Source organism: Synchiropus splendidus, chromosome 15, assembly GCF_027744825.2.
Source record: "Synchiropus splendidus isolate RoL2022-P1 chromosome 15, RoL_Sspl_1.0, whole genome shotgun sequence".
NCBI lineage: Eukaryota > Metazoa > Chordata > Actinopteri > Syngnathiformes > Callionymidae > Synchiropus > Synchiropus splendidus.
In genome coordinates this window covers 4,023,796-4,048,799 of record NC_071348.1, presented here as the reverse complement: position 1 = coordinate 4,048,799, position 25,004 = coordinate 4,023,796, and the positions used below count along the sequence as shown (strand labels likewise).

The 25,004-nt window shown below is 45.4% G+C and overlaps 3 protein-coding genes across 6 annotated transcripts in view; 1 reads left to right on the top strand and 2 right to left on the bottom strand.

Annotated features, from left to right (window-relative positions):
* The window catches only part of LOC128771632 (dynein axonemal heavy chain 11), a 36,748-nt gene extending 35,366 nt beyond the window's left edge, over positions 1 to 1,382 (top strand). For 2 of the 3 annotated variants that reach the window (XM_053887143.1, XM_053887141.1), the window contains exons 82-83: positions 644 to 743; positions 1,218 to 1,382. The gene's annotated coding sequence lies outside the window, so the exon portion shown is untranslated. The remainder of the gene's footprint in view (positions 1 to 643; positions 744 to 1,217) is intronic. The other variant, XM_053887142.1, reaches the window with a different exon arrangement.
* LOC128771633 (rap guanine nucleotide exchange factor 5-like) lies at positions 322 to 18,256 on the bottom strand. 2 transcript variants are annotated; one of them, XM_053887146.1, is made up of 18 exons: positions 18,012 to 18,256; positions 13,176 to 13,318; positions 12,546 to 12,646; positions 8,502 to 8,580; positions 8,288 to 8,432; positions 8,119 to 8,216; positions 6,144 to 6,174; positions 5,820 to 5,901; positions 4,175 to 4,324; positions 4,013 to 4,110; positions 3,751 to 3,873; positions 3,500 to 3,678; positions 3,351 to 3,441; positions 3,233 to 3,283; positions 3,046 to 3,133; positions 2,906 to 2,970; positions 2,777 to 2,831; positions 322 to 1,929 (listed from the first exon to the last, which is right to left on the bottom strand). In XM_053887146.1, exons 1-18 carry the CDS (start codon positions 18,180 to 18,182, stop codon positions 1,811 to 1,813), a joined length of 1,869 nt encoding a protein of 622 aa, XP_053743121.1. In that variant the 5' UTR covers positions 18,183 to 18,256; the 3' UTR covers positions 322 to 1,810. The 2 variants fall into 2 exon arrangements, with proteins under 2 accessions (XP_053743121.1, XP_053743122.1); XM_053887147.1 differs by lacking the exons at positions 12,546 to 12,646; positions 13,176 to 13,318; positions 18,012 to 18,256 and adding an exon at positions 8,806 to 9,570.
* Positions 18,257 to 19,660: 1,404 nt separating this feature from the next.
* Positions 19,661 to 24,673, bottom strand: si:ch211-254p10.2 (solute carrier family 40 member 1). Its single transcript, XM_053887298.1, has 9 exons — positions 24,545 to 24,673; positions 23,754 to 23,859; positions 23,621 to 23,688; positions 23,381 to 23,540; positions 22,463 to 22,578; positions 22,207 to 22,333; positions 21,895 to 22,140; positions 21,162 to 21,830; positions 19,661 to 20,528 (listed from the first exon to the last, which is right to left on the bottom strand). Exons 2-9 carry the CDS (start codon positions 23,854 to 23,856, stop codon positions 20,269 to 20,271), a joined length of 1,749 nt encoding a protein of 582 aa, XP_053743273.1. The 5' UTR covers positions 23,857 to 23,859; positions 24,545 to 24,673; the 3' UTR covers positions 19,661 to 20,268.
* Between the last annotated feature and the right edge of the window lie 331 nt (positions 24,674 to 25,004).

Here is a 25,004-nt window from a genome sequence, read left to right as displayed (position 1 = left end):
GTGAAGAGATATCATCTCTCCACTTCGTCCTGGGTCGCCCCCTTGGTCTCCTCCCATTGGCACTTCCCGAAACACCTCTACAGGCAGGCACTCAGGGGAGAAGCAGTCGCTCTACTCCTTGTCACTCCTGATTGACAGAGCTCCTGCCACCCATTCATAGACACTCATTTCATCCATTTATGGATCATTCTAAAATCAGCTCCTCATAAACACTCACATCTGCTGGCAGATGAACAGGATACATCTTGAAGATTAAAGAACACAATGAAAAAGCTGACATACTGTTGAAAAATATTTATTTCCAAGCGCTGCTGAGGCTGTCGGTCAGTTCATGCTGACCAGCCGACACGTGTCAGAAACAATCCTCAGGCAGCAAATAAATATTTGCAAATAAATATCCTCAGCTAAAGGAAGGACAGTCTCACACATGTATCTACAGTAGAAATACACTATGTACAGCAACAGCATTGTGTAACAAGACCTCTCTGACAAAGAATAAATTGCACATTTCCACATCACTTCACGTCTCCTTGTTGCCAACAACTTATCTAAATGAATGACTATATCTTGGGTCTAAATACACATTGTTTCATGTTTCCTGCTGCCATATTGGATGTTCTTATTGCTGGTTTCATCACGACAGTACTCACCCTAAAGAGACGTGCAGGGAAACAAGACACTGTAGCGAGATGTTGAATCAAACTAGCTGCTATCTGATGCTGCCTTCTGCTACATCTGTCAAGGTACGGTGGACCAGACACACATCACTCTCATAATTCAAGGACCTGAGGTTTTAACGGGAGGAGATGTAACGACAGACAGATATTATGAGAGCGGTCCAGGCGTCTACTGTTAAGATGACGGCATGGGATGAGCAGATACTTTCTTGTGCAGACTGATGCCATCTTGTGATGCCTGAATGACATCACACGTTATTAAATCTACAATATATATATTCCCTGATGACCACTGGCTGACATGAACTAATAACATCACTTCCGTTGCACACTTCCTAAATTCCTCCTCACTTCATAATTATGAAGCGAAACATCTGTGTTTTGGGAAATGTTTAAAACGCCTCCTGACTTGATTGTCTGCTTTGCCACTGGGTTATTTTCACCTATATATGTGGTTCTTGTGGTCTGATTTGGATGTTCAATTCATATGTGAAATCTTTTCCTTTCTTATAATCATTTTTTTGTTTTGTCTCTCAACAGGTTTCCCTTTGTTTCTCCACGAGGGAGCTCTGTGGGAGGAGAAGCTGTAAATAACAAGGTGGTAAATTCATTTAGTTTCTCTGTATCACTGGAACTTTTATTCCAACCTGCAGCTGCACTTTGAAATGCTAAACTAAACAGTGTTGAAACTACACATAATAAAAAAAAACGTGGAAACGCAACCTCTCTTTGGCTTTTTCTTTGACCTCTACTGGTTTATTCTTCACGTGAGAAGCAGCTTTCCTTCTGCTCCAGCTGTTGAGGGTCATGGGGGTGAACATCGCTTGGCGAGAGGCGGGATACACCCCAGAATAAATGGTCAGTATGTCACTCGGCAGACAATCACTAGCAGCAGCCTGAATCTGGTCAACACTGGACTGTCACTTTCGATCACTCTCGCAGACGTTTGTGCAGAATTGTTTCGACTGTTTCATTGTTTCGACGCAAACTAGTGTTGAATTCAAACCGCAAATGTGCCTCTTTTTATAACCTGCTCTCTGTCGAGACGTTCCTGATGGAGCAGCGCCCTCCAGTGGTGGGCCCCTGACATGAGCCCGACTTGGTCCTGAGTCTTCACAGTCCTCTGGCGAGTCCTAGCAGCGAGGCTCCAGGCGGTTGGACAGCTCGAACAGAGTCTGCTGATTGTCAATGATGTGAAGATGGTCGATGTAACTTCTGGCTTCTGCGCTGCTCTTCTGGGTCACGCCGTTTCCTGCAGGGACCAGTCAGCACAGTCCGGCTTTTACAGAGGTACACACAATACACACATCAGCCATAACATCATGACTGAAGAGAGTGCTAGCAGTCTGGAGGGGTCACAAGTCCCTCCTAAAATAGTCCCTCTAGAACTGAAAAGACATTGCACAGTTTTCAATTAAACTTAAACTTGAGACTTATAATTTAACTCAAACTAAACTAAACTAATCAGATTTTCTTTTCAACTTGAAAGTTTTTTTTTGTAATACGGTGAAAGGATCATGACTTTGCTGAAGTGTTTACAAGAGGAGAAGAATGACGCAGGTGGAAGGACACCAGATTAGATTTACAATTTGAAGTGGAGTTGTGAGGAAGTACAATTTTTGAGCATGTTTTATGCGCCACTGGTTCTTAACCAGCCGAGTTATCCACCCCACTGTCATCCCTAAATGACAGGCTGTAACCCAAATGACAAAAGAATAAAATAAACAAATCATTAAAAAAAATACATGACTTTTCTGACAGCATGTCAAATGAAAATTGTACAGTTTGGAACTGTGCATAGTAACAGTTAGATGATTTCATTAATGAAATATAAGCCTTGTATTTGACTGTGTTTAAAATCATAGCCCCTATCTTGGTTCTGTTTGACGCCCCTGAAACCGTGGATCCATGCATGGACTCCAGCTAGGCCTCGAAGGAGGACAGTGGGCTTTACATCTGTGCTTCACAGTGAGCCAGCAGAGGCTGTTCAGCCGTGAAAACGTCCTTAATATCAAACACTTGAGCTGCTTGAGTGAAGCCAGTTTAGGATGGTGATTGTTCCATTGTCTCCAAATTCACGTTTGAGCCACAGTACTCACCCATCTGGTCGTTCTGGCACTGTCTGATGAGGCGCGCTGTGTCTGCTATCATGTGCTGCCACAAAAGAACATTTGAGTGAGCAAAGTGATTCATTATAGTTGGGTCTATCCTTGTACATGTGCACGTACCAGCTTCTCAAAATTCACCAGGTTGTCGTGAAACGTCTTGTTGCCTTCATGAATAAAAGTGATGTCTGCGAGACAAGAGACGTTTGTTATTCAAGTCAAGGCTTTCGTCATTTCTGCACAAGCGACAGGCGAGAGAGAACCTTTTAATAGCAGAGGAATGAAGGGGATTTTTGGTGCCTTCATCTTCTTGAAGGATTCCCTGTATGCCTTGTGGTTGAAGGAGGGATCCTGACATGAAAAATATAATCTCAGAGGATGCTCAAACTGAAATTCGTCGCAGTAGGAAATCAGTTGGTGGTTAAATATGCATGAAAGAATGTGACTCACTGTGATCGTCTCCAACTCAGAAAACAGCTTTTTAAATTTGCCCGGTACTTTCTGCGGCGTAGACCTTCCATTAGTTCATCAGTAAGACAGTTGGGGGATCATTTAGGACGCTGCTTACCTCCCATGTGTGCGTGAGGCGGCTGACCGCTGCGGTGTTGAGGCCCATGATGATGGCAAAGAAGCCGTGCAGGTTCCTCTGAGCTTTACAGCTGCGCAGAGAAACACATGAGCTGCAGTTCACCTTCCGTCTGTGATCTCGTGGCTTACTGGGCTGCGATCTTGATGAACTTCTTGATGAGCTGGACTCTTTTGCAGAGTGTGGCACACAGCAGAACCTCGGTCATCACCCACAGCTGGATCTCATCACAGCGCTGCAGCAGCTGCTCGAGCGACGCCGTCTGGCTGCTGCTGGTCTGTCGGCTGAAGGTGAAGTAGACCAGCTCTTGCTGAAGAAAGCCACAGACGTGTCAGGCGAAGAGAGAAAAACAGAAGTCATCGCCTGCAGGTGCGGCTCAAACCTCGTGTACGGAGACAAAGATATTCCAGTCCACGTTGCTGAGAGCAACAGCGACGTCCCACGTGTTTAAGGTGAGCAAGTGCGCCGTCCTCTGCTGCAGCTCTGTGTTGTCCGTGAATGGACTCTGAAAGGTTTTGAGTCAAATACATGTCAACTAGTTTCCAACGTTTTATAGGTGTTCTGGCGCCCTCTAGTGGACGCTCATTGTACATGCATGCCCCAGGAATAAAGGCAGAGTAATGCTTCTCAAAAGGACGTCCTACCAGGGCTTCCCCGAGGTCTCTCCTGCACACGTGCAGCCGGCCCACCAGACGTGACGACTGTGAGAAGACTCGGTCCTGAGGCTGGAGCAGGAGTCGACCTGCAGGTCACGATCATCTTCAGTTCTAACTCTCAATTCAGTTCTCACTGTGACGTTCCTGCACCTCCAGGGTAAGTGATGGCCACCAGGACGAGGTCCGCGGCGCTGACATCCATCCTGTCGGCCACCGTCTGCAGCAGCTCCTGAGCCAGGAGGCCCGGGTGGACCCTCAAGCTCAGGTACGAGTCCAGCGTGATGTAGACGTGACACAGCACTGCAACACACACACAAGAACTGTGAGAAGGGTTGATGCATTTTTGATTCCAAACATAGATCAAAGCAGCACATTGTACAGTTTCGAGCATCCTCAAACAGACAGTGCTGAATTAATGATCACACCTGAGGCTGTTTGCGGCTGGAAAAAAAATCCCTTTCCCTCTTTAAACGTGGCCGAAAACATCTTGGCTGTGTGCAGATTTAAATGTGCCTCGCTGCTTTTGTTGATAAGAAGAAACCTCTCGGCTTCTCAGGGCGGATATGAGACGCTTAATCACCAGAGCTGTTGATGAAGGTTAGCGTGGTCTGGTCCCGAAACTACAGCGCTACATTGTTATTCCAGCTAGACCACCTTCTCCACTCAGCATTCTTCTCCATGAACCTCTTATCTGGTTAATGAGGGTATGTTTTTTTCAATTGAAATGCATTTTCCCAGAGCTTCATTCGGAATACTGTCATTGAACCTGGTTTGTGAGAATGGAACGCTGTTTTATTCAATATGAAACTGAAAAGCAATGAATATCTAAACAACTTATTGCGCCTCATTGTTCAGTCGTCTGCAAGTCTAGAGAAACAAGGATGACCTTTGTACAGTTATGTGTCGCGAGTGTGTGTCTGATGATACTACCATGCAGTGTGAGGCCATTTTTTTCTCATTGGAAACATTTTTTTTTTTACCAAAGATGAAACATTTCTATCCATAAAAAGTTTGCTGACCTCGGAAATATGTCTGGGCTGTCACATGTTGATGACATCACACAATGCATGGCTCATGATCATCATTATATATAATATTATATACCGTAACATATTAATGGCTGCATTACTTGTAAGAACTTAAGTGAATGGATTGATCCAATGCCACAACTTTTTCGTAATTAAATTAAAGTAAAGTTGATTCAATTGAAGTATCTCAATGAGCAATTACTATTTTTCGCTTTTTTAAATATATTTTTATGTATTTATTATGGGTGGGATTCGATTAAAAAAATCTATTTAATTTGAGAATTTGTGATTAATTAATCTCAATTAATCACAATTTAATGGTATAAGAATATTTGCCACAAGAAGCCACATTTTTCAAATTGACTGAATTTGAATTTGAATTTCGAATTTACTGAATCAAATGATGGACATACAAACAACAAAATATTGTTTATTATCAGTTTGACAATAAATCACGATGGTGGCTACATTCAAGTTTTTATATGAACTTATTGAATTTAATTAAATTAAATATATATATATATATATATATATATATATATATATATATATATATATATATATATATATATAGTTTTTTGTTGTACTTAATTAATCATAATATGCACATTTAAGTCCCACCACTAGTATTGATTTATTCTGTTTTTGTTCTCTGGTGTACTTTAGTCGCAAGTGTGGAGGCAGTCGTTCCATGGCAGAAACAAAATGTCCCCAAATTTAGAAACAACGTACGAAGAGAGGAATGTGAGAGGAATGCGTTCCCTTACCTTCCTTGGTCTCCCTCTGTGTGTCTCTGGACTGCAGCCCTGCCATCTCCTTCAGGCTCAATTGGTGGAAAAGTGCTCGGCTCTGGAATTAGGAAGTGTGTCATTGTTGCTGAGAAAAAAAGTGATTTCACTTGGAAAAAGAACCAGGAAAACTTGAAACAATGGGGTAGAAGGGTGATTTGATAAAAGCTACACAATAGAATGCTGACGTCACACTTCATTTTTTTTGTTTACGGCATTAACAGATTCAGATGGTAAATGTTGTCCCAGTACTCCCCGTTCTCACACACTTGGTAATGCCAAGATAAGGCTGTCATCTCCTACCTTCCTCTGAGGAGAATATTCTTCTTGTACTCTGGAAAAAAAGGAGAGACAGAATAATGAGATGCACGGTGTCTTGCCAAAAGTTCTGCCACTTTGGGGAACAATATGCAAATAGGTGGAAGAATAGAAATAGATGAAGAGGAAATGGAAATGTGGTTCCAATAGTGTATGTGATACATTGGTTTTATTAATGTAAATCGGCTGTGAACCTGTCAGTCATGTTTGGAGGATCTGGATCGCGAAGCTGCTTTGTGTTGACCTCTCGGTTTGACATGATGTTCAGCCTGTCATGTGACTACGTGACAGCGTGAAGATTCCTCTTTGTTTCTAACGCAACACAACAGATGAGTTTGAAATGTGCCTCAGAAGCCTCCCCACTTCTGCGAGGTTTTCAGTCCAAATCTGAGCCAGGATGAAAGAAGTCCAAAGAAGTCATTCGTGACAGCGTTTCTGCCGCCGAGCTCATGTCCTCATCCTCCCCCGGGTGCGGCTTAGCAGCCAAACGCTCATAAATAGCAAAGTGTGACAGCGACCAGCCAAGTCCACAGCTCTAAACCAGTGGGTGTTGGGGATCCCCTCCCACGATGTAAACATGAAAAATGGCAGAGGGATGGATTATCTGCGCTGGGTGGTAGCGGGCGGCCGACTGGTGCGTCCCGAGGGAGGCGCTGATAGGGAGAAGACCGGAGAAGGGAGGGAAGGGGGTTTGACAGGGTGTCTGTGGACCGGGCGGGGGTCGCATGGAGCAGTGATTATTTTTTATCACCGTAAGAAACGCATACAGCTAGCGCATCAGCTATGCATGAATAATAGATAGAAATATTGCCTTTAAAGTGACACGGATATCAATTATTAACCAAACCTAACTCCATTGTTCTTTCAAGCCGTCGAAATGATCAAATAAACAAGAGCCAAAGTGATACTTTCTGCGAATCTCCTCTGCGTTTGTTTAGAAATATAAGCAAAGGACTGTACGAGAAGAGATTTGGTACATGCTCACATGCATTGTTGTTTAATGCTCTTTGTATTTATTTATTTTAATATATTAATCTTGTTTAATACATGTTTTCTCAACACTCTACTTCTGTTTATTATATGTGATATGCTTCGCTACACCCAGCTATTACATGTGTTCTAGATCCTTTTAAAGTACTCATCGCTCCCTTTAGGAGAAGCGCTGCAGCACAAGTGCCGAGTATGTTGTGCGAGTGAGTTCTGGCCTGCTACTGTCATCAGCTGTCTCGTTGAGCTCAGTGTTATCAACAATATTTCAAATGCTAAACTAGTTATCTCATTGTATATAGGATTGTAGGAAGTGAATAACTGGCTACAGAGATTTGGTTGGGAATAAGCGGCTTGGTTAGGATTGGCCTGCTTCAGATGATTCCTCATTCCGAGGTCATTGGGTTTCAATGAATCAGCCACCACTTTATTACCAGTGTCTGAAAGAACTCATTGATATGATTCTTAAAAGGGTTCGAGGACGAAGAGGAGCTCTTTGTGTTTGAAAGAGCAGCTCCGACCAGCTAGCTGGAACATTTTGTATGTTTCTCACTGGAACATGCAAGTGCGTTATGTAATGTGCATCTGATTTCAGTGCCTATAGTTGAAGGGCTCACAAGTGGAAGCCATACGTGATCGTTTCAGGAAGATATGACGACAAGCGGTGGTTTGAATTTGAAGCTTGGTCCACTCTAAGTTCCACCACCTAAGGTGCTGGAGGATTTTTTTTTTGTGGCAGATCCACTGCTCCTCTGAGAGAAACCAGTGCAGGTAGCACCTCTCTAATGAGGGGTCCCCCCCCTGAAGAAGCTCTGGGGCGAACCCAGAACAATCTGGAAAGACCCGTTTTTTCAGATGTTGACCTCACACTCCCATAATGCATGGCAACAGTGGAGGGTCAACTATTGTTCCCGGGGGTTTCAAATCTAAACAACATAAAGTTGTCACTGAATTATACAGAGTTGTAACTCACTGTCTGCGGTGCAGCTGATAGAGTTTTTGAAGCTCCCGTAAATACATCTCGAGGGCGGGGTGCGCGTAAAGATCGTCCAGCATGTAGCGGTACAAGGTCTAGAAGGAAATATCAGTCATGAGTCCAGCATTCCCCAAACACAGGACTTGGTTCTGTGGAAACACCCTACCTTCATAAACACTTTGACCTGCTCATCATCTCTCAGGAAGTTTCTGCAGAGCGACACCCACTGTGACACCAGGTGGAGGACTTTCTGTTTCCTCTCCAGAGCGTCTTTCCCGTCCTCTTTCCCTCTGTGTCCTTTGGTGCAATAGGTGGAGAGAAGTTAAGGTCTCAGAACTGACTGACGTGAAGCAGCGTCAGACTTTACTGTGAAAGGATATTGTCCCAGAAGGGCTTGACACAAGTCTGAGGTTGACATGAAGACAGGGTACGTCAGCAGAAAGTCGTCCAGCAGTGTGTCTAAAATGACAAAATAGAAGCTGTTATTGACCTATAAATGGCTTGCACAACGACACTAGAGAAAGAGATATGCAGGTTTATATTGTGACTTCAATACTGAACTGACCTCCTCTTGGGTTATTGCCCCACAAAACCCCCCAGTAAACGAACATTAGCAATGACGCGCCTGATCATCCGTGTCACTGATTCATGCTGAGACGCTATTTGGCTCGAACATGCACAAACCTGCTGTATATGCTTCCAATATGAGGCGTCCACAACCACAGCTGGCGTCAGTTAAACATAATCCAATAACGTTAAATCTTTTTCTGGCCGTCATCTCTCCCACCATAAGTAATGTGATGGCGCTGGCTAATGAGTTAACAAGCTGTCACTTTATCTTTCCATACATTTTTTTCCAAGGTGACACAGAGGTTAGTGTTCCAGTAAATGGATTAAGCTCATCAAGCAGAGTGATGTGGAAACGCTAAATTGATCCACAGCGAATGAAAATTACAATTTGTTGTTGCAGTAACAGTGACGATCATCTTTCTGATCAGACATGACAACATGCATATGTGATATGACAACTTTATGACATCGTCACTCATCGTGTAATAAAGTAAATAAGCAAGGAGGAAATGAAAAGAATCGAGAACAAGTGTGTTCAAAGTCTGGCCTATGGGCTATTTATGGCCCTGGATTGGATAGTATGAGGCCCTCAGCTTCTAAAAAGAATCAAAGTTGTGTTTCGTTGTGGCCCTTTTTTATCTTGTGTTACTGCAATTCAGGGTCGGAAGTGTTCTGTAACTGAATGTGTTATGAATGTTTAATAATATTATGATGTGTATACAGTGTTTCATGTTCTGTAAAGCAGGATCAGCTTTAAGTTGTAAAAAAATGAGTTGGGTTCAAGGGTCGACCCTTGAAGTACAGGCACTAGCCAGAGAGAGCCCAGCCTTACTGGAAAGTTTGCTGTAAATGTGGTGTAAAAACCCATTTTGTAACCATCAGAGACGCGAACAAAGGAGAGCGACGGCAGACAGACTTGCTCAGTCTCCAGCCAAAGGCTTTACCAATCTTATTTAGGCCCGACTCCGTTCTGCCTCTCTGCAGGCATGCCTTGCTTCCACCACTTGTAAATTCCCCCTGTAATTTCACACTGGCTTCTCAGAACATTCGGGTGCGAGCTGGTCGGCGGGACTCCCTGACATCATTATGTTAATCCGCACGGAGCAGATGGGCGCACATCAGCCGCTGCATTTCAGAGCCGTCGTAAAGCGTAGCTGCAGAACACGTCCGCCGTGACGCAGTGAACCACAGCCTGGTGAATATTTTCCGGAGCAAGTCAGGCTTTGTCTGGGAGCATTGCTATTAGAGAGCATTTTCTCACGAGCTGATGACAAATAGTCTGAAACGAAAGTGACAAAAAGTAGCTCTGAGGGTGTGAACCCCCAAACATCCTCAGCTGTTGGGGACCCATCATGCCACTGGCCGCAACTAACTTTAACTTTGTACACTTCATTTCATCTTAATCCCTAATGTGGCAGTGTTTCTGGAGCCCAGACTTCTTTCGTTTGAAGCTACTTGATCTTTACTACTTAGTAAATATCATGAATGAAATATGACTGTTAACCACCACCATGTGACCTGGAATAAAGACACTGAAGCTGCTGTGGTAAATGCGTTGTTGTTAAAATCCAAACTGGAGGTTACAGCAAATGAGCACGAGGGAACTAATGTGGGAATAAATGAACGCTTAAAGCTGCGTTTTTGGGGAGAACCTGCCCGCTGTGAAATATGCAGACATAAAAGAGCAATTCCAAAACGCATAAACACAGTCGTTCATTAGAGCGGAGGGAAGTCGCCGCATGAGTGCTGCTGCATAATTCCAGTTTAATGGTCCACTGGAGTAAGCAAGGAAAGGCTGTAATTCCAATAGGCTTCAGATGATTTCTTTAAGAAGGCTGTGTCATAGGAAGGTGCTTCATTCTTTCTGAGCTTATTCACCATGGATTCATTGATCCAACTTGTCAAACCGCGAAGGAATCAATCAGCTTGCCAATTTCCTTTGCATGTCAATAAGCCCCCCTGAATTGATTGCGGCCACCCATTCAAACAAGTATGTAAATGTGTGAGTTATTAGACGAGGAAGCCACCATCTTGTTAGAGCCATCAAACATTCATACCACTGCTCGTGTGATCTGAGCAGCCGTGAGTGGCACCGTTCCCCGCTGCAGTGCGTGCTGGTTGTAACTTTCCCAGCTGAAAACTGCTTCCCTGCATTTTCAGAGGCGACAATATTTCACCACTGAGCTTCCCCTGGTCATTTTAATGCCCACATGTCCGGATGAATCATTCTTTTGTTGAGTCAAAGGAAGCATTAATCAGTATCGCTGGCGCATACAGAGCCTCGATAATCGCACAGAGCACCAAGGCCAGCGGGAGTCAGACTATTAAACCTCACTGAGCACGAATCGATCGCTGCTTAGGACTCTCTTCATTGCGTTTCCTTCTCAGGTCTGCAGTTTTCTGACCCCGGACCTTGCTCCGGTCCACGTCTCCCTGAGAGGAATGACCTCCGCGTGGACACTGACTAGAATTTTGGGATATACGTTGAGATGACTACATTAAAAATGATTTTGTTTGGTGCTGTTGAGTTGTAGTGCTAAAGATACTGGTTCTGAAACACAAGGCCTGGGGGCTGAATACAGCCCACCTAGTTAGTTTGTGTGGCCTGCAAGGTTCTTGGATCAAGAGTCTAGTCTATGTAGATGAAGTGAAGTGAAACTATCAGTGTCAAAAATGATACTGAAACTTCCGAAAATGTAAACATGCTGCGGAGAAAAGGCAATGAGATTAAAAGTGGGTGGCTGTTTGTGCAGCAAGCTGGGTATGTGGAGAAGGAGGGCAAACACACATTTCCTGTTTTGGTGGTGCCAGTTTGATGAAATTTGTCTGGCCGGTGACTTACACCATGTTTCAAATAGTTCCTTGTGTGACTGGGTTTGAAATGGCTGTCTAAAGCAACCAGGATTTGAACCCTCAGTCGGTGTTGCTTGTTGGAAAATGATCAAGGTTCTTCTGCGTTTCTTCATCTCTCCTCCTTTTGTCTCCTCTGAAGACGTGCAGCACTTTGAGTTGCACTCGTCTGTGGGGAAAATGCTTGAAGCTCTTTTCTCACTGACACTATAAATATTCCGGGGCAACATGCTTGAGCTGGTCGTGCATCAGCGTGGATGTCTCCTGAGACGACATCCAGATCAATTACGTTCACTTCCTCATCAGAATGAGTAATGATCTCTGGTATAGGATTAGGCTGCATCCATCCCAGTCATCTGCGACCACTTCCACCAAACCCATCTGTCACTCTCTGAATATATTTTCAAATAAAACCTGTGCATCAACAAATTAGGATTATTAAGTTAGAACGGTGACAATAGACAGTGCAGAATGTGCAAAACACCTTCAGAAAAAAAGTCCTTTTTTCATATCTAGAGCGCTTCCCTTCCCTCTGCCGTCACTATCTCTCATCCAGCCACAGATTCAGCAACAGATTCTCCTCTTCCTTGGCAACAGTGTCACATTTTCATGTACCTGCCGGGAAGGGAGGAAATGTGCTGATTTGTTCGGAGGCTGGACTCTGATGTGTGGCTGTCATTGTGTCACTCACTAAATATTTAGAAAGATTTGATGGGCGCTGACATGACGGGCTGATGAGGCTGGTGACACGTCATTAGCTTGGGTCATTTTCGCTTGTTAAGAGAGGCATGGAAACCAAATGAGGTCAGTAATACTCTCACCAATGAATTGAGTTTTTTGAGTTAGCATTTCCCTGGGAGGAGACCATGGTGCAGACCTGGCTTTCATAATGATGGTCACGTAGTTTCCCCTCTCAGCCAGGGCAGCAGGGTGATAGTACATTTACTCTTCCCATCTCAACTCAGACCATCTTTTTCTGTGTGTCTTTGTCTCAGCACACTGACCTGAACCTTTGCAGTGGGCCGTCCCCTGCTCCTCATCCAGGGTCAGGTCACTCAGCAAGTGCTCCAGGATCTTCTCTGGTGTCCCAGAGACCACAATGTACCTGTCAGACACGGCAGAGTCAACGGACGAGTCCTCCTCAATGGAGGAGAGGGAGCGACTGCTGCTCCACTCCTCGTCGCCCTCGGTCCCCTCGTCATCTATGTAGCGAAAGTAGGGGACATCAAAGGTGGGCAGAGTTAGGGGCTCTGCCCGGGAACTGCTGTCACTGCTGCTCTCCTCTTCCTCGTCCTCCTCGTCTTCTTCCTGCTCCACCAAAGCAGCGAACAGCAGCCTGTCTTCCTTCTGCAGGCTCTGCTGCTGGGATCCCATTCTTGTGCGTCCTCACACCAGTAACGTTACCGTGGTTACTGCTGCATGTCCCCTTTACCCTTCCGTCCATCCACCTGCAGCGCCACTTCCCTCACTGGTCATCCAGAGGAGACTCCCTCGCAATCCAACTCCCCCGCCGCCAACTTCATTGTGTCCAACGCTGACATTTATGTGTGTCGTTGTGATGTAAGCATGTGTCAGTGCGACCGGGACAATGGTGAGACGTGGAGTGCCGTGTATTCCGAGGTAGAGAGGCTTACCTCCTGCTCCTCCTCGCCTCCTCCCTCCCCCCTCCCCTCGCTGAGGCGGGGAGGGCCGGCTGATGTGACGACACTCTATGGAGAACCAACACATCGTGGCCCCTCTCTCTCAAGCACACACGGACCGCCTCGTCATTCTGTGGCTGTGGGAGGGAGAGAAGACGCGTGTTATCACCAAGGAGATTCCCCCCTGTATTTCCTCCCTCTCACACAAATCTCCCCCGATTTCCATCATAATACGCCGCCACTGTAAATGAAAGACCATTTCCATACGTCATTATGCAGCCTTTTATCAGCAGGGACCAGTGGAGGATTAACATGAAAAGACTCATGCATATTTTAATTACCGACTTCTGGCTATTAAATTATGGGATGCTGTCCTGAGACCGTGTGTGGTAGCTCCGCACTAAGCATGATTTACTGCTGGACTTCTGCCTGTTAGTGTGAGTCCTGTTTCATGGCCACCATGGGGCTTAGGTATGATGGATGCTCCGCTGCTGTCTTTGTCCTCAGAAACAATCGGCATCAGCACTTTAAAACGTCTGTCTCCCCTCCAGAGCTTGGACGTTTCTGTGGTGGTTTCTCCCCTGTTCACAGAGGTTTCGCTCTGGTCTGTGGCCAAACACGATAATTAGCTCTTTCTGCAGTGACTCATGATCAATCATCATCTAGGGTTGGTTCTGGACGGGTCAGGGTCGCAGGTTCAGGAGGATTCCCTGTTGTCACCAGGAGAGCGGTGGTGCATGACACAGCACACCCCAGAGAGACAAGGCGCAAGTCAGGGACTGAACCATAAACCATGGCTTGTGATCTGGATATGTGGCTTGAGTTTGCGAGGCAGGTTTCATTGTTGTGTCTTACTAGTCATGAGTTCTACATTAAGAACAATGGGCCAAGATTCCGAGCTGTTGGCCGCGTACAATGACCAGATCAGATTCAGCTCTTGGGCCTTGACTTTGACACGAGTATCAAGTTGATACGCTTCTAGATCTAGATATTTTCAGCCCTTGAATTTGTAAACTCAACTCTTTCGACAAACTTCTCGGCCGTGATCTCCCTAGAGTCAAATTCATTTCCAAAATGTAATCATTTTTCTTTTGCTGAATTGGTCCGACGTGGCTGATCCCAGGTGTCTTACAAACCTGGGGCGACTACAGTTCATTGCAAGGCCAACTTGATAGACTTTAAGAAAACCACTTCTGGAGGTGGAGAAGAAGCTTTAGAGGAGGAAGAATGAGTGGAGGAGAAGAGTGAGGGTCAGTATACCTGTGTGTGAGTGAGAGGAAGGCTGAGGAAACTCTACTGGACAATGATGAAGGAGGTGAAGAAGAGACTCGGTGGGAGGAGACTGTCGAGGGGGTGAAAGAAATGACATGTGCAGGGACAGAGTTAGAGAGGCCAGGTACCAGAAAAAGAAAGAAGAACAGGAAGGCTACCATTGACAGTCCTTACTTTTGTAAATACTCTTCATTCCTGTTCAACTGTTTTGCTTGAATACGAAGAAAGATAAGACTGTAAGTCGTGATCTCTCAGCATCAAGCCTGAATCAGAGTTATTGGTTAAATGAGCAAATTGGTGTATGTTTGCATGTGTCCTGATTCAGCTCCCCTCCTCCCCTCAGCAGTCGGTCAATGCGATGCAAGTCGCTGTGCGTGCAGTTAGCCATGCAGGGCAGCCTGGAAGTGCTCGCCCTTTCCTGCTCTAATTGCCTTTTTACACTGCCGTAGCAGAGTTCTCCAGTTAAGGCCTGACTTCCCGCCTTATTTTTCCTTTATCAGCCTTTGTTTATCAATGTTTCAACTCAAGACTATTGACAGAAAGAAGGTGAAATTGAATTGACGATCAGTTTGTATTGGTAACAGCTGGACCTCATGCATTCATTCATTAATGTTCTTCAATGTTCCTGGTATACAAAGGGGGGGAGGGTCGGTGTCGCGTCCCAGCTACTTCGGGTGTGACACCCGAGAGAGCTTGGCAGCTCATCTCTGGCCTCACCGAGAACACTTTGAGTGACCGCTGCATGTCCTTAGGTGGTGTGAGCCTGGGTTTGAACCCGCAACCTTTATCTGATGCAGTTTCATCAGCTCTATCGTATGTTTGGCTGTGATCCCCGAACGTTTCTCCCCGCGCGTGTTTGTGTTTGCTGATCCCGTTTTAAAAATAGCCGGCTGGTAACCGAAAGATTTTCTTAACCCGAACATGTATTTATATTTTGCAATGAGGGCGCAGAAGCAGATAATTAGCTCGTCTCTGCACACGACAAAAACGCCTTTCCGCGCAATGAATTATTGATCCAGCAGCTACGAGTGTTTGCAGATCTTTACAGTCTCACACATGTGAACACACACTCACACACACAGTCAGGCCGCTGAAGTGGCTGCTCATCAGTGTCCACACGTGGCTACGCTCCTGGTCTGGAGGTGACCTCCGCATGGAGCTGGAGTCACCCGAACATGGTGAAGGTACGTGCTCAGAATGAGGGATGTAGTTGAAGAACCGCCGACAGTCAAGCACGAGTGGTACGAGGACCTGGAGGACGTCAACTTTGACCTAGCTCAGACTTGAGAACCCACACTGCCTCAGCACTGCTTATAGAACAAATAACTTGGTTGACTTCGCTCTCATTTCATCTTCAGGTGTAGGATAAGTTTCTTAAAATAATCTGGTCTGAGCTCTGGAAACACTGCCGCTCAAGTGAGGACAGCGTCTAGACGTTACACATTAACCCATTCAAAACAGCATGAATTATGAATAGCTAAGCCTCTTAGCGGGTGTTGGAAGACAACTTCAATGTGCTTTGGTGGAATCATACTGGAGCGCAGTTGCGTAACGGCTTGCAGCTGGCTGTATGTTAAAACATCTCTGGCCGGGATCGCAGTTGTTTATATACAGTAAGCTCCTAATGTCGGGATTAAATATTTATTCAAGTCACATGCAATATGTGTATTGTGCCATCATTGGATTACCGTTAGCCGTATGAAAACCTGGAACATAATCTGGGATGCGTTCGGATATATCCTGATAATGTGCAGTAAGAACCTCAACGGCCCAAGGATTACGCCGTGGAGAGCACATAACTGGATCCATGTTCCACGTGAGGAGCTTGATGCTAAGGTTTCGTAAAATATTTTGCTTGAGTTCAAGAGTCACAATGCTGCTGCTTTCAAGCTTTTCGTTTCTGAGCCAACTCTTCTTCTTCTAGCTGTCATTGTATAAACGCTGCAGAAACATTGGTCCCCTTCATGTGGAGCAGCTCTTTGTTGATGCCTGATAAGAGACTGTGGTCCATCGTCTGGGTGAAAGGTCAGAGACCTCATGCTCAGGAATCCACCCTGGAACAACACAATGTCTGGCAGTTCTGTTTTGGGCCGGGCGACTTGCGTAATCTTTTCCTGCCATTGTTGCGCGGTTTAGCTCCCAGCTGGCGAGACGAGAGCCGCCGCCTTCACGTTGGCCAATCAGACGATTGACTGGGTGGTTGTGCTTTTGAGAGCTTCATTGTTGACCTCACGTCTCTATAAGGAGACAAGCTGCCATGCCATGATCCGACTCAGTTTCCTGAAGCAAAAGCGCAGCCCTTTGATTCAACCCTGTCATTCATTCAGAAAGAGGTGAAGAAGCGGGTGCAGGCAGGATGGAATCATTGGAGAAAGTGTGACAAAAAGGGTGTCGACAAGGATGAAAGGGAAAGTGTCCAAAAGGGTGGTGAGGCCAGCAATGTTGTATGGTTTGGAAACAGTGGCACTGAGGAAAAGACAGGAGGCAGAGCTGGAGGTAGCAGAGATGAAGATGCTGAGCTTCTCTCTGGGAGTGAGCAGGATGATGATAGGATCAGAGGGACAGCACATGTGCTCAGGTGTTTAGGAGACCAAGTCAGAGAGGCTAGATGGAGATGGTTTGGACATGTACAGAGGAGAGAGAGAGAGAGCCAGTACATTGGTAGATGAAGATGTTGAGGTTGGAACTGCCAGGCAGAAGGTGGAGAGGAAGGCCACAGAGGAGATTGATGGAGGTGGTGAAGGAGGACATGAGGTCTGTAGGTTTGAGAGAAGAGGAAGCAGAGGACTGGGTGAGATGGAGGAAGGTGATCCGCTGTGGCCACCCCTGAAGGGAGAAGCCCAATGAGAAAGAAGATTCATTCACCTGTCTGTTATTTAATGATTGTATCTAAATCAGATGAAATAATAATTTAGTTTATTTTGATGATGTCATAGCATAATTACATATGAATTACCTTACCACTGCATTTGTTTTTTTAAATTCCATGTTTTTTTAAATATATTTTAAAAATATCCCATCATCCTGATCACGTCCATTTTATTTTATTTATTTTATTTGATTATTCTGTGTGTGATGTGTCTCCCTTGGAAATGTAGTTGACCACCTCTGGTTTAAATTGATAGCACAAACCCGTCACCCACTCTCTCTCATGTGGCACTCCCTTTTGATTCAAAGATGACTTCAATCTTCAATAAAAATATTCAACCGGAAAGGGTGAATATAAGGCCCCAACAGTAAATGGTGATTGCTTCTTCTAAAATCCATCAGTCAAGTAGGGAGAATAGGAAAAGCACTCAGAGAGAACAGACGTCTGACAAGCAGCTCTGAGTGCTGTTCCTTTACGTATCAACTTGCTGCTCTCCAATGGGATCTCTAGTTGTAACCCTGAAGCAGCTCGAGTGAATGGAGGTTGTTGGATTTGATGCTGCTGTCTGTCGACTGACGAATCCTTCCGAACATTCCTGGACCCAGGTGGTGTTCCGTATCACCACCTGTTCCTCCCCCAAAACATGACCTCCCTGGTGGAGTTAGCTATAAAGTTGTGGCGGTCTTTACCTCACTTGTCCGCTCCAGGCCTTTGCCGGGGTTCTGAAGGAAGCGGTAGCCGTCCTTGGCCAGTCTCTGGACAATGTCCAGTTTGGACAGGTCCTCTTTGTCCAGGATACTCCCATGCTGCAGTGCCGGTGACACAGAGAACATATACCTCAGACCACAGTCCCACGACATCCTGGATCTGCTCTCCAGCAGTGCACCAGATGGCAAAACACCAGCGAAGATGAGGAGCAGGTGAGTCGCTGCAGTGATGCTGTCAACTGCCTTTATAGAAGGTTATGAGGACGGACTCCCTCTCCCAGAGGAGGGGGGGGGGCGGGGAACAGGGAAGGCTCAGGAAACATCTGGCCAAGTGAAAAAGACCCAAAAAGGAAGTCAAACGCTGGAGAGCGTCAGCAGTCCAGCATTCAGAAGGTCAAGCGCTTGTTGGGCTGGGTGTGTTTGTTTGTGTAGCACCCAGTACAGTGACAACTATAACAACAACACAACAGGAGTCGGAACTGAAGAGACAATCGTTGAGCACAGACAGGGTCTGTCGGAAGAGTTTGGGCGTCATCTTTTGGAGCCACTGCTCAATGTATTGTTTGAGTTTATAACAGTTCTTAATCTTCTCCTGGTTAAGCACTGCTTATTGGTCCCAGTCTCTTTATTCAGTCTCTTCATTTCTCTGGGCTCTCTGTAGGACTCAGGGCTGACCCAGAGGTTCTCTCTCCTGGACCCTGCCTCAGACTGCTGGAGGAAAGCCTCAGTCTATAACCAAGACGCTCACTTCTCTGACTCCACTGAAGTGAGGGGTCCAGCGGAGTTTAAAGCCAGAATGCACAAGGTCAAATCTAAAACCTTTAGAATTTGGTCACATCAGTCAGGTTGCATCACTTGTTGTTATGGTCGTCTGTTTTCTTTACATCGACTCGGATATTTTCGAACCCTTAAAGGAGGTAGGCATTCGGCCTTGAAAACCCACCTTCAATTCCCTTCCTTCCTCTGTGGAACAAAGCCAAGAGGACGACTCTTGTCAGCGTGCTCCCACTGACCCACTTTCTGGAGCGTACACAGTGTGAAGGCCTCGAGTCAGACTTGTTAGCATCTGCACTTTTTTCATCTGTGTACGCCACAGTGATCCTGGGGGCCTGTTGCGTTCGCACTGAGGAGGAGATGATGAAACTGCATTTACATTTTCCTTTTTTTAAACACAACTGTAACTGAGCCGCCGTCTGCCTGTCTGTTGGTCTACATTTCAAAATCTCGCTGTGAACTTTAAATTCCATCTGCGTCTAGCTATTTTGATGAAATATTGCACATTAGCCATATTTGATTCTCAGAATTAATTCTAATGGGCTGAATTTGAAGCAGTCGATTCTTTCAAATCGTCTGTTGATAATTTGGCGTTGACCTCTGCTGGCTATAGATGGTACTGCATTAATCTAGTGCCCACTCAACACAAGCTCAAAAGATTTTTTATTTTCACAATTTATATGTCGATAAACTAGCAATGCTGAGTCAGCGAAACATGAATGCACCTTGAATGAAATGTATCTTTATTGTTTCTAAAATTCAATATGAAATGGTGACGCACAGGCATGACATATGTCACATACGATGGTTTCCCAACACGTCTTGTTCTGTTGAGGTAATGTTGAGTTCTTCGGAGGTACACAAGTCTGAACAGAAGTCAGCCCAATGCTGCCCGTCGCGTTCATGGACGTTTTGTAATGTCAAACGTATCACAAACTTTCTGTAACTAGAGTTTCTAAAAAGCTACTGAAATCACTCGCTCATGGCAAAAAATCAGATCTCAATTCCCAAGCCAATTGAACCAGCCGTCCGTGACATCCCTGAATGGTGTTTTTGGTGAAAACAAATTGAGTTTGCGTGATTCATCCACAGAGAAACAACCCAGGGTTTTCTGTTTAAATGGCAGGAGGCCCTTTTCTTTGGTGTCTTGTGTTGATTTTCCGTTGTCACGTTCCCTTTGTGCTCCTGTCTGGACTATTTCCAAGTGGACGGATCAGCAACTCAGCGCCACATTTTTGTTTCCCTCAAAAATCTCTTTCTCTTTGGGTCATTCGAAAAAAAACCTGTCAAACAAAATCACCTAGTTAAGAAGAGGCTGGCAGAAGGTCTGCAGCTGAAGACAGTTGGTGGAGCTCTGAACGTGGTTGATCCCGGTTTATCCCGACTTCATCAGAGTACTAGCTTGGTGCTGAGTCGGTGTGTAGTGCTGAAATGACTGAGTCAGGAGTTTCATATTTACAGGCGTCTATGTGTCCCGGTGGCATTTCCTCTTGGTTCTGTGAGCGTACAGGAAGTACATGGTGTGTCCGGTGGTGATGAACAGGACAGAAATGAGGACCAGGACGCCGAAGTGCTGTGGCTGCGGTGCGGAGATGACCATGATGAAGTGGAGGAGGTCCATCAGGTAATTCATGGAGCTCTGGACCCCGTTTATCACGCCTCGCTCCGACTCGCAGATGTTCTCCTGCAGGAGCTGCGTCACGGTCAGGTCAAAGGACCACAGACCTGCGAGACAGGACAGGTGCTGTTGTTCAGCAAGATCACATGCTCACAAGAATTGAATAAAAGAAAATACAATACTGTTTCATATATGAAAAAAAAATGAGGGAATTAAAAAATATGTAGATCAGAAAAAGTCATAAATAACAAAAAATATTCCATCTATTCTATCTAAAAGAAAAGAAAAAAGTATAAATTCATAAAAAAAATATATACATATCAAAATTTAAGTTTTGAACCTGAAAAAAGTGTTGAAGGAGAAAAATGCATTTTAACAAAATAATGCTGAAAAGAAAGAATTAAATAAAAATAGCATTATAATTTAAAAAAAAATCATCTTGAAAATATAAGTTTAGAATGTGCTAAAAATAACTGAATCCCCTCATAAAATGTCAAATAATAATAATAAAATAAAAATAGGAAATGGGAAAGAAAGTCTGTACTGGAAAAGCAAATTAAATGGGCAAAAAAATAATTTTGATGTAGCTCCATAGAAACCACTGGCTTCATGTTTGAAAGTAGCAACAGCCAACATATCACCACATATAACATCAGACTCAACATGTGCTTTCACACTCTCTCATGCTCATGCTCTCACATTCGTCCACAGAATTCACCTGCTGTCCTGGAGATACTCACCGACGCGCGCAGTGATGACACCCAAAAACAACAGAATAATGGAGATGTAAGACTCGGGCGCCGTACCAGTGGGCACGTTGTCGAACAGTACGGTGTTGTTGGTCCAGTGGATGGAGGAGCGGTCGGGGAGCAGCGGCTGGTTAGTGCTGCCCCTCAGAGGCAGCGTGTGTTTCTGTCTCTGGCTTGCCATCCCGCCCAGCTCGCTGGAGGAGTTGGAGCTGGCGTCTGGCACCAGCAGGCTGAGATCCATGGGGCTGCCGGGAGCGAACACGGAGCACACGCACAGCAGCAGGCAGCCCAGGTGGAGGCAGCTGGAGATGATGCCGGTGTTCACCAGGCCGTAGGCTCTTCTCAGTTTGGTGAACATGACGGTTCCCATCAGTCCGGTGATGGCCGACACCCCCATCAGCAGACTGAGGAGGGACCCGCTGATGCCCTGAGTGTAGGCGTAGCCGGTGGTGATGCAGTCGAATCCCAGGACCGTGGTGTAAAGGAAAGCCAGGCCCATTCCCGCCAGGAACACCGGCTGCCTGTAGTACGCTTGCCATCCGTCCTTGCAGGTGTTCACCAGCTTGCAAAGCTTCTGGAAGCACAGCGGCAGGTTTGTGACCTCTTTGAGCTGCAGGCCGAGGCTGCGTGCCGTCGGCGGGTGTGTTAACCTCGAGTCCCCTGCAGAGAGCAGAGAAGTCCGTCACCATATCGTTGGAAGATGCACACAAAACAACTGTCTGACCGGTCTGACCTTGTGTCCCTTGTGTTTCCAGGTGCTCCTCCACCCCTGGGGGCTTGACCGACAGAGCCGGGACGATGCGGTAAACTCGCGACAGGAAGAAGAACTCCACGATGAGAGAGACAAGGTTCCACCCCAGAATGAAGCCACAGCCCACTACGTTCGAGGCAAGTGTCATGACCTGTCCCACCGCCAGCGGCGCCAGGATGTTAGTCACCTGATCGATCCGCCGCATGGTCGCATTCATCCCTTTTAGAGCAGAGACACAAGTGTGACCTTTAAATTCAGCGCTCAGATCTCAGCCTATGCTCGTACCCGCCAGGTGGCCGCGGTTGTAGCCCGTGATAACCACGATCCAGTCCCTCTGAATGGCAATGGTCAAGGCTGTGCTTGCGAGGTTTGCCACATCTGCCAGGATGATCACCACCGTATAACAAACCACCTTGTGTAAGTTTTGTGATGCGACATGTTACTATGACAGCACAAAGTAGCCAGGAGCTCAGAGGCAGCAGAAATATAGGAGAGTGGCTGGCACCACTGCGACCTGTGGTGAGCTGCAGAGTGTACTCACAGTAAGCCATCCGTCCCAGACGTGCTCGATCCTTTGCTTATATGAGAAGACCAACATGAGCACAATGCTACACACTGTCACAGAGATATTCTGAATGAAAAGAGAGGCGTGTGCAACTGAAACAGAGAGGAAGAAGGGGTTTTAGCCACAGACGGAGAGGAAATGTAGTGCTGCGAGTCACGCTACCAAACTGCTGCCTTTTTCTCTTAAAATAAACAACATATAGCGTGAGACCAACCGCAAGCACCGTCCCTATAATTCTTTCTCAGTTTGCATTTGAGATGTGAATTTATCTGCCTAATTATGGAATTAGAATGGCATATTTCTTTAATTCTCTCTTGGGTTGAGAAGATTTGAATCTAATGAATGTCGGAATAAAGGGTGAATCGGCGAATAAAATCAAATATCAAAATGTAAACTGAAATCAATGTTTTGAATCTGACTATTATTATAATGACTATTATGACTATTGTTATTCAAAATAATTAATGCATGTAAAAAATATTGGAAATAAAAGAAACATCTAACTGGTTGTAAGTCTGGAAAAAAAAATAAAATACAAAAAAACTAAGTAAAACTGTGGTCTAAATCATGACTTTTTTCATATTAGAAATAATACTTGAAAAAATACATTGTAGAGTACCAAGGGTGTCATTTTAATGATTAAATAAATGAAAATTAAATTTACAAAATCATACTTGAATGAATGTTGACTGCCAAATCTACTACTCTACTACTCTATTGAAAGTGTCAATGGTTTATATTGAAATGTGATGTAACACACAACTCTCTAGTTAATGGTCATAAATACATTTTTCATGAGCTCATGAAATGGACCAGTTCCGTAGAATGTCCCGGACTCCAGGTCAGCTTCTGTCAGAACTGGCCTGACTGAGATGTTAAAAATGGGGCGCAGACCTTTGTTCCTGGGATTGCGGTCGACCCAGTCTCCAATCAGAGCTCCGAGTAGCAGCACCGACCCAGCCACTACCAACCCAAACACGGCAGTCAGGAGCAGGTTTCGGCCGTAGAGCTCGATCAGGAAGACGGAGATGGCGAAGTGCCACATGCGGTCGCCCTGACGCCACATGAAAGAGCCAAGTCAGGCCTGCTCTCAGTGAGAGGTGGAGACTTGTCGGCTGCAGGAGTGGCCCTTACCCACATGGACAACGCTCCGCTGACGTAGATCAGAAACTTGGGTCCTCTGAAGTAGATCAGTGCTGAACCTGGACTCACAGTCACTGGTTAAGTGCATGATAAACTCCAACTCAACCCTCGAGGTGAAACTAACCTGGAATTCTTCGTATTCTCCTGGTTCTCGCACTACGGATGTCGTCCGACTCCAGCTCAACCACAACCCCTCCACATTCTGGGGAATCTGCCCGCTGGGACATTTTCTGAGGAAAGATTGAGTTTTATTGCTGTGAAATCTTCAATGGTTGATTCGGGAAGCTGAGTTTGGATCGCAGGGGCAGCAGCGGGAACAGAGAGGCCCAGCTCGACCAACTGAGAGATATAGTTTCTTCCACGTGTCCAAAGTCTGTCCCAGGGCCTCCTTCCAGTGGAGCATCCCCTGAGATCCCCAGTCCATCGCATCGCATCGCATTGTATCGTATCGTATCGTATCGTATCGTATCGTATCGTATCGTATCGTATCGTATCGTATCGTATCGTATCGTATCGTATCGTATCTAATGAATTCAACAAAATACTTCATGACCAACAATCTTGTCAAAGCGTTGAATAGCGAAAACGTTTGTCCTCGATTTCAGATCCCATCTATATTATGGATAAGAACACGCTTCAGTCTAAGATGTGAGCTGAGCCTCGACCCTTGCGAAACTCCTGGGTAACTAAGTCAGAGGAAAGTATGGAATGGAAATAGATTTCATTGGACGTGAATAAATATAAAGGCTAACAAAATTTAAAACAAAATTTAAAAATATATTGGCTGAAACATTAAAAAATTAAAAATAAAAAATCAGTCCAAATGTCAACTGACAAAGTGAAGTTATTCCTCTTGTGTTGTAGCCAATCACAAGAGACAAACCAGAGTTTTCAGAGCTACAGTTGGAACGTCACCTTTGGTTGGTCCTGCTTCCGTCCCTTGACGATGTCCCGAGGGCCATAAATCCTAGATTTGGATGTCTGACTGTCCTGAGAGGCCAAATTCAAACAGTAGTAGTTGGAAGAGGCTTAATAACATCCCACTGCTCAAGTACACTGTTGAATGAAAGTGCCAGAAAAGCAGAACCGGCACCGGGACAACAAAGGCAGCCAGCATGTTCCAAAGCACGTGACCGAGGGAGGGACAATGTCCCCGTCCACTCACGCCACAAAAAGGAACGCTGCGATGATGAATGTTCACCACTGAGCACAGACATGCAATGTTACGCAAGCCTTGCCCCTGACACTGTCGCCATCCCAGTCGGCTGCTGTGACTTTCAAAAATATAAAAAGCCAGACATCCCAGTAGAGTATAAAGGCAATTACCACCATATAAAAACACACCAGACAAAGATTTTGAAATATTCATTTTTAC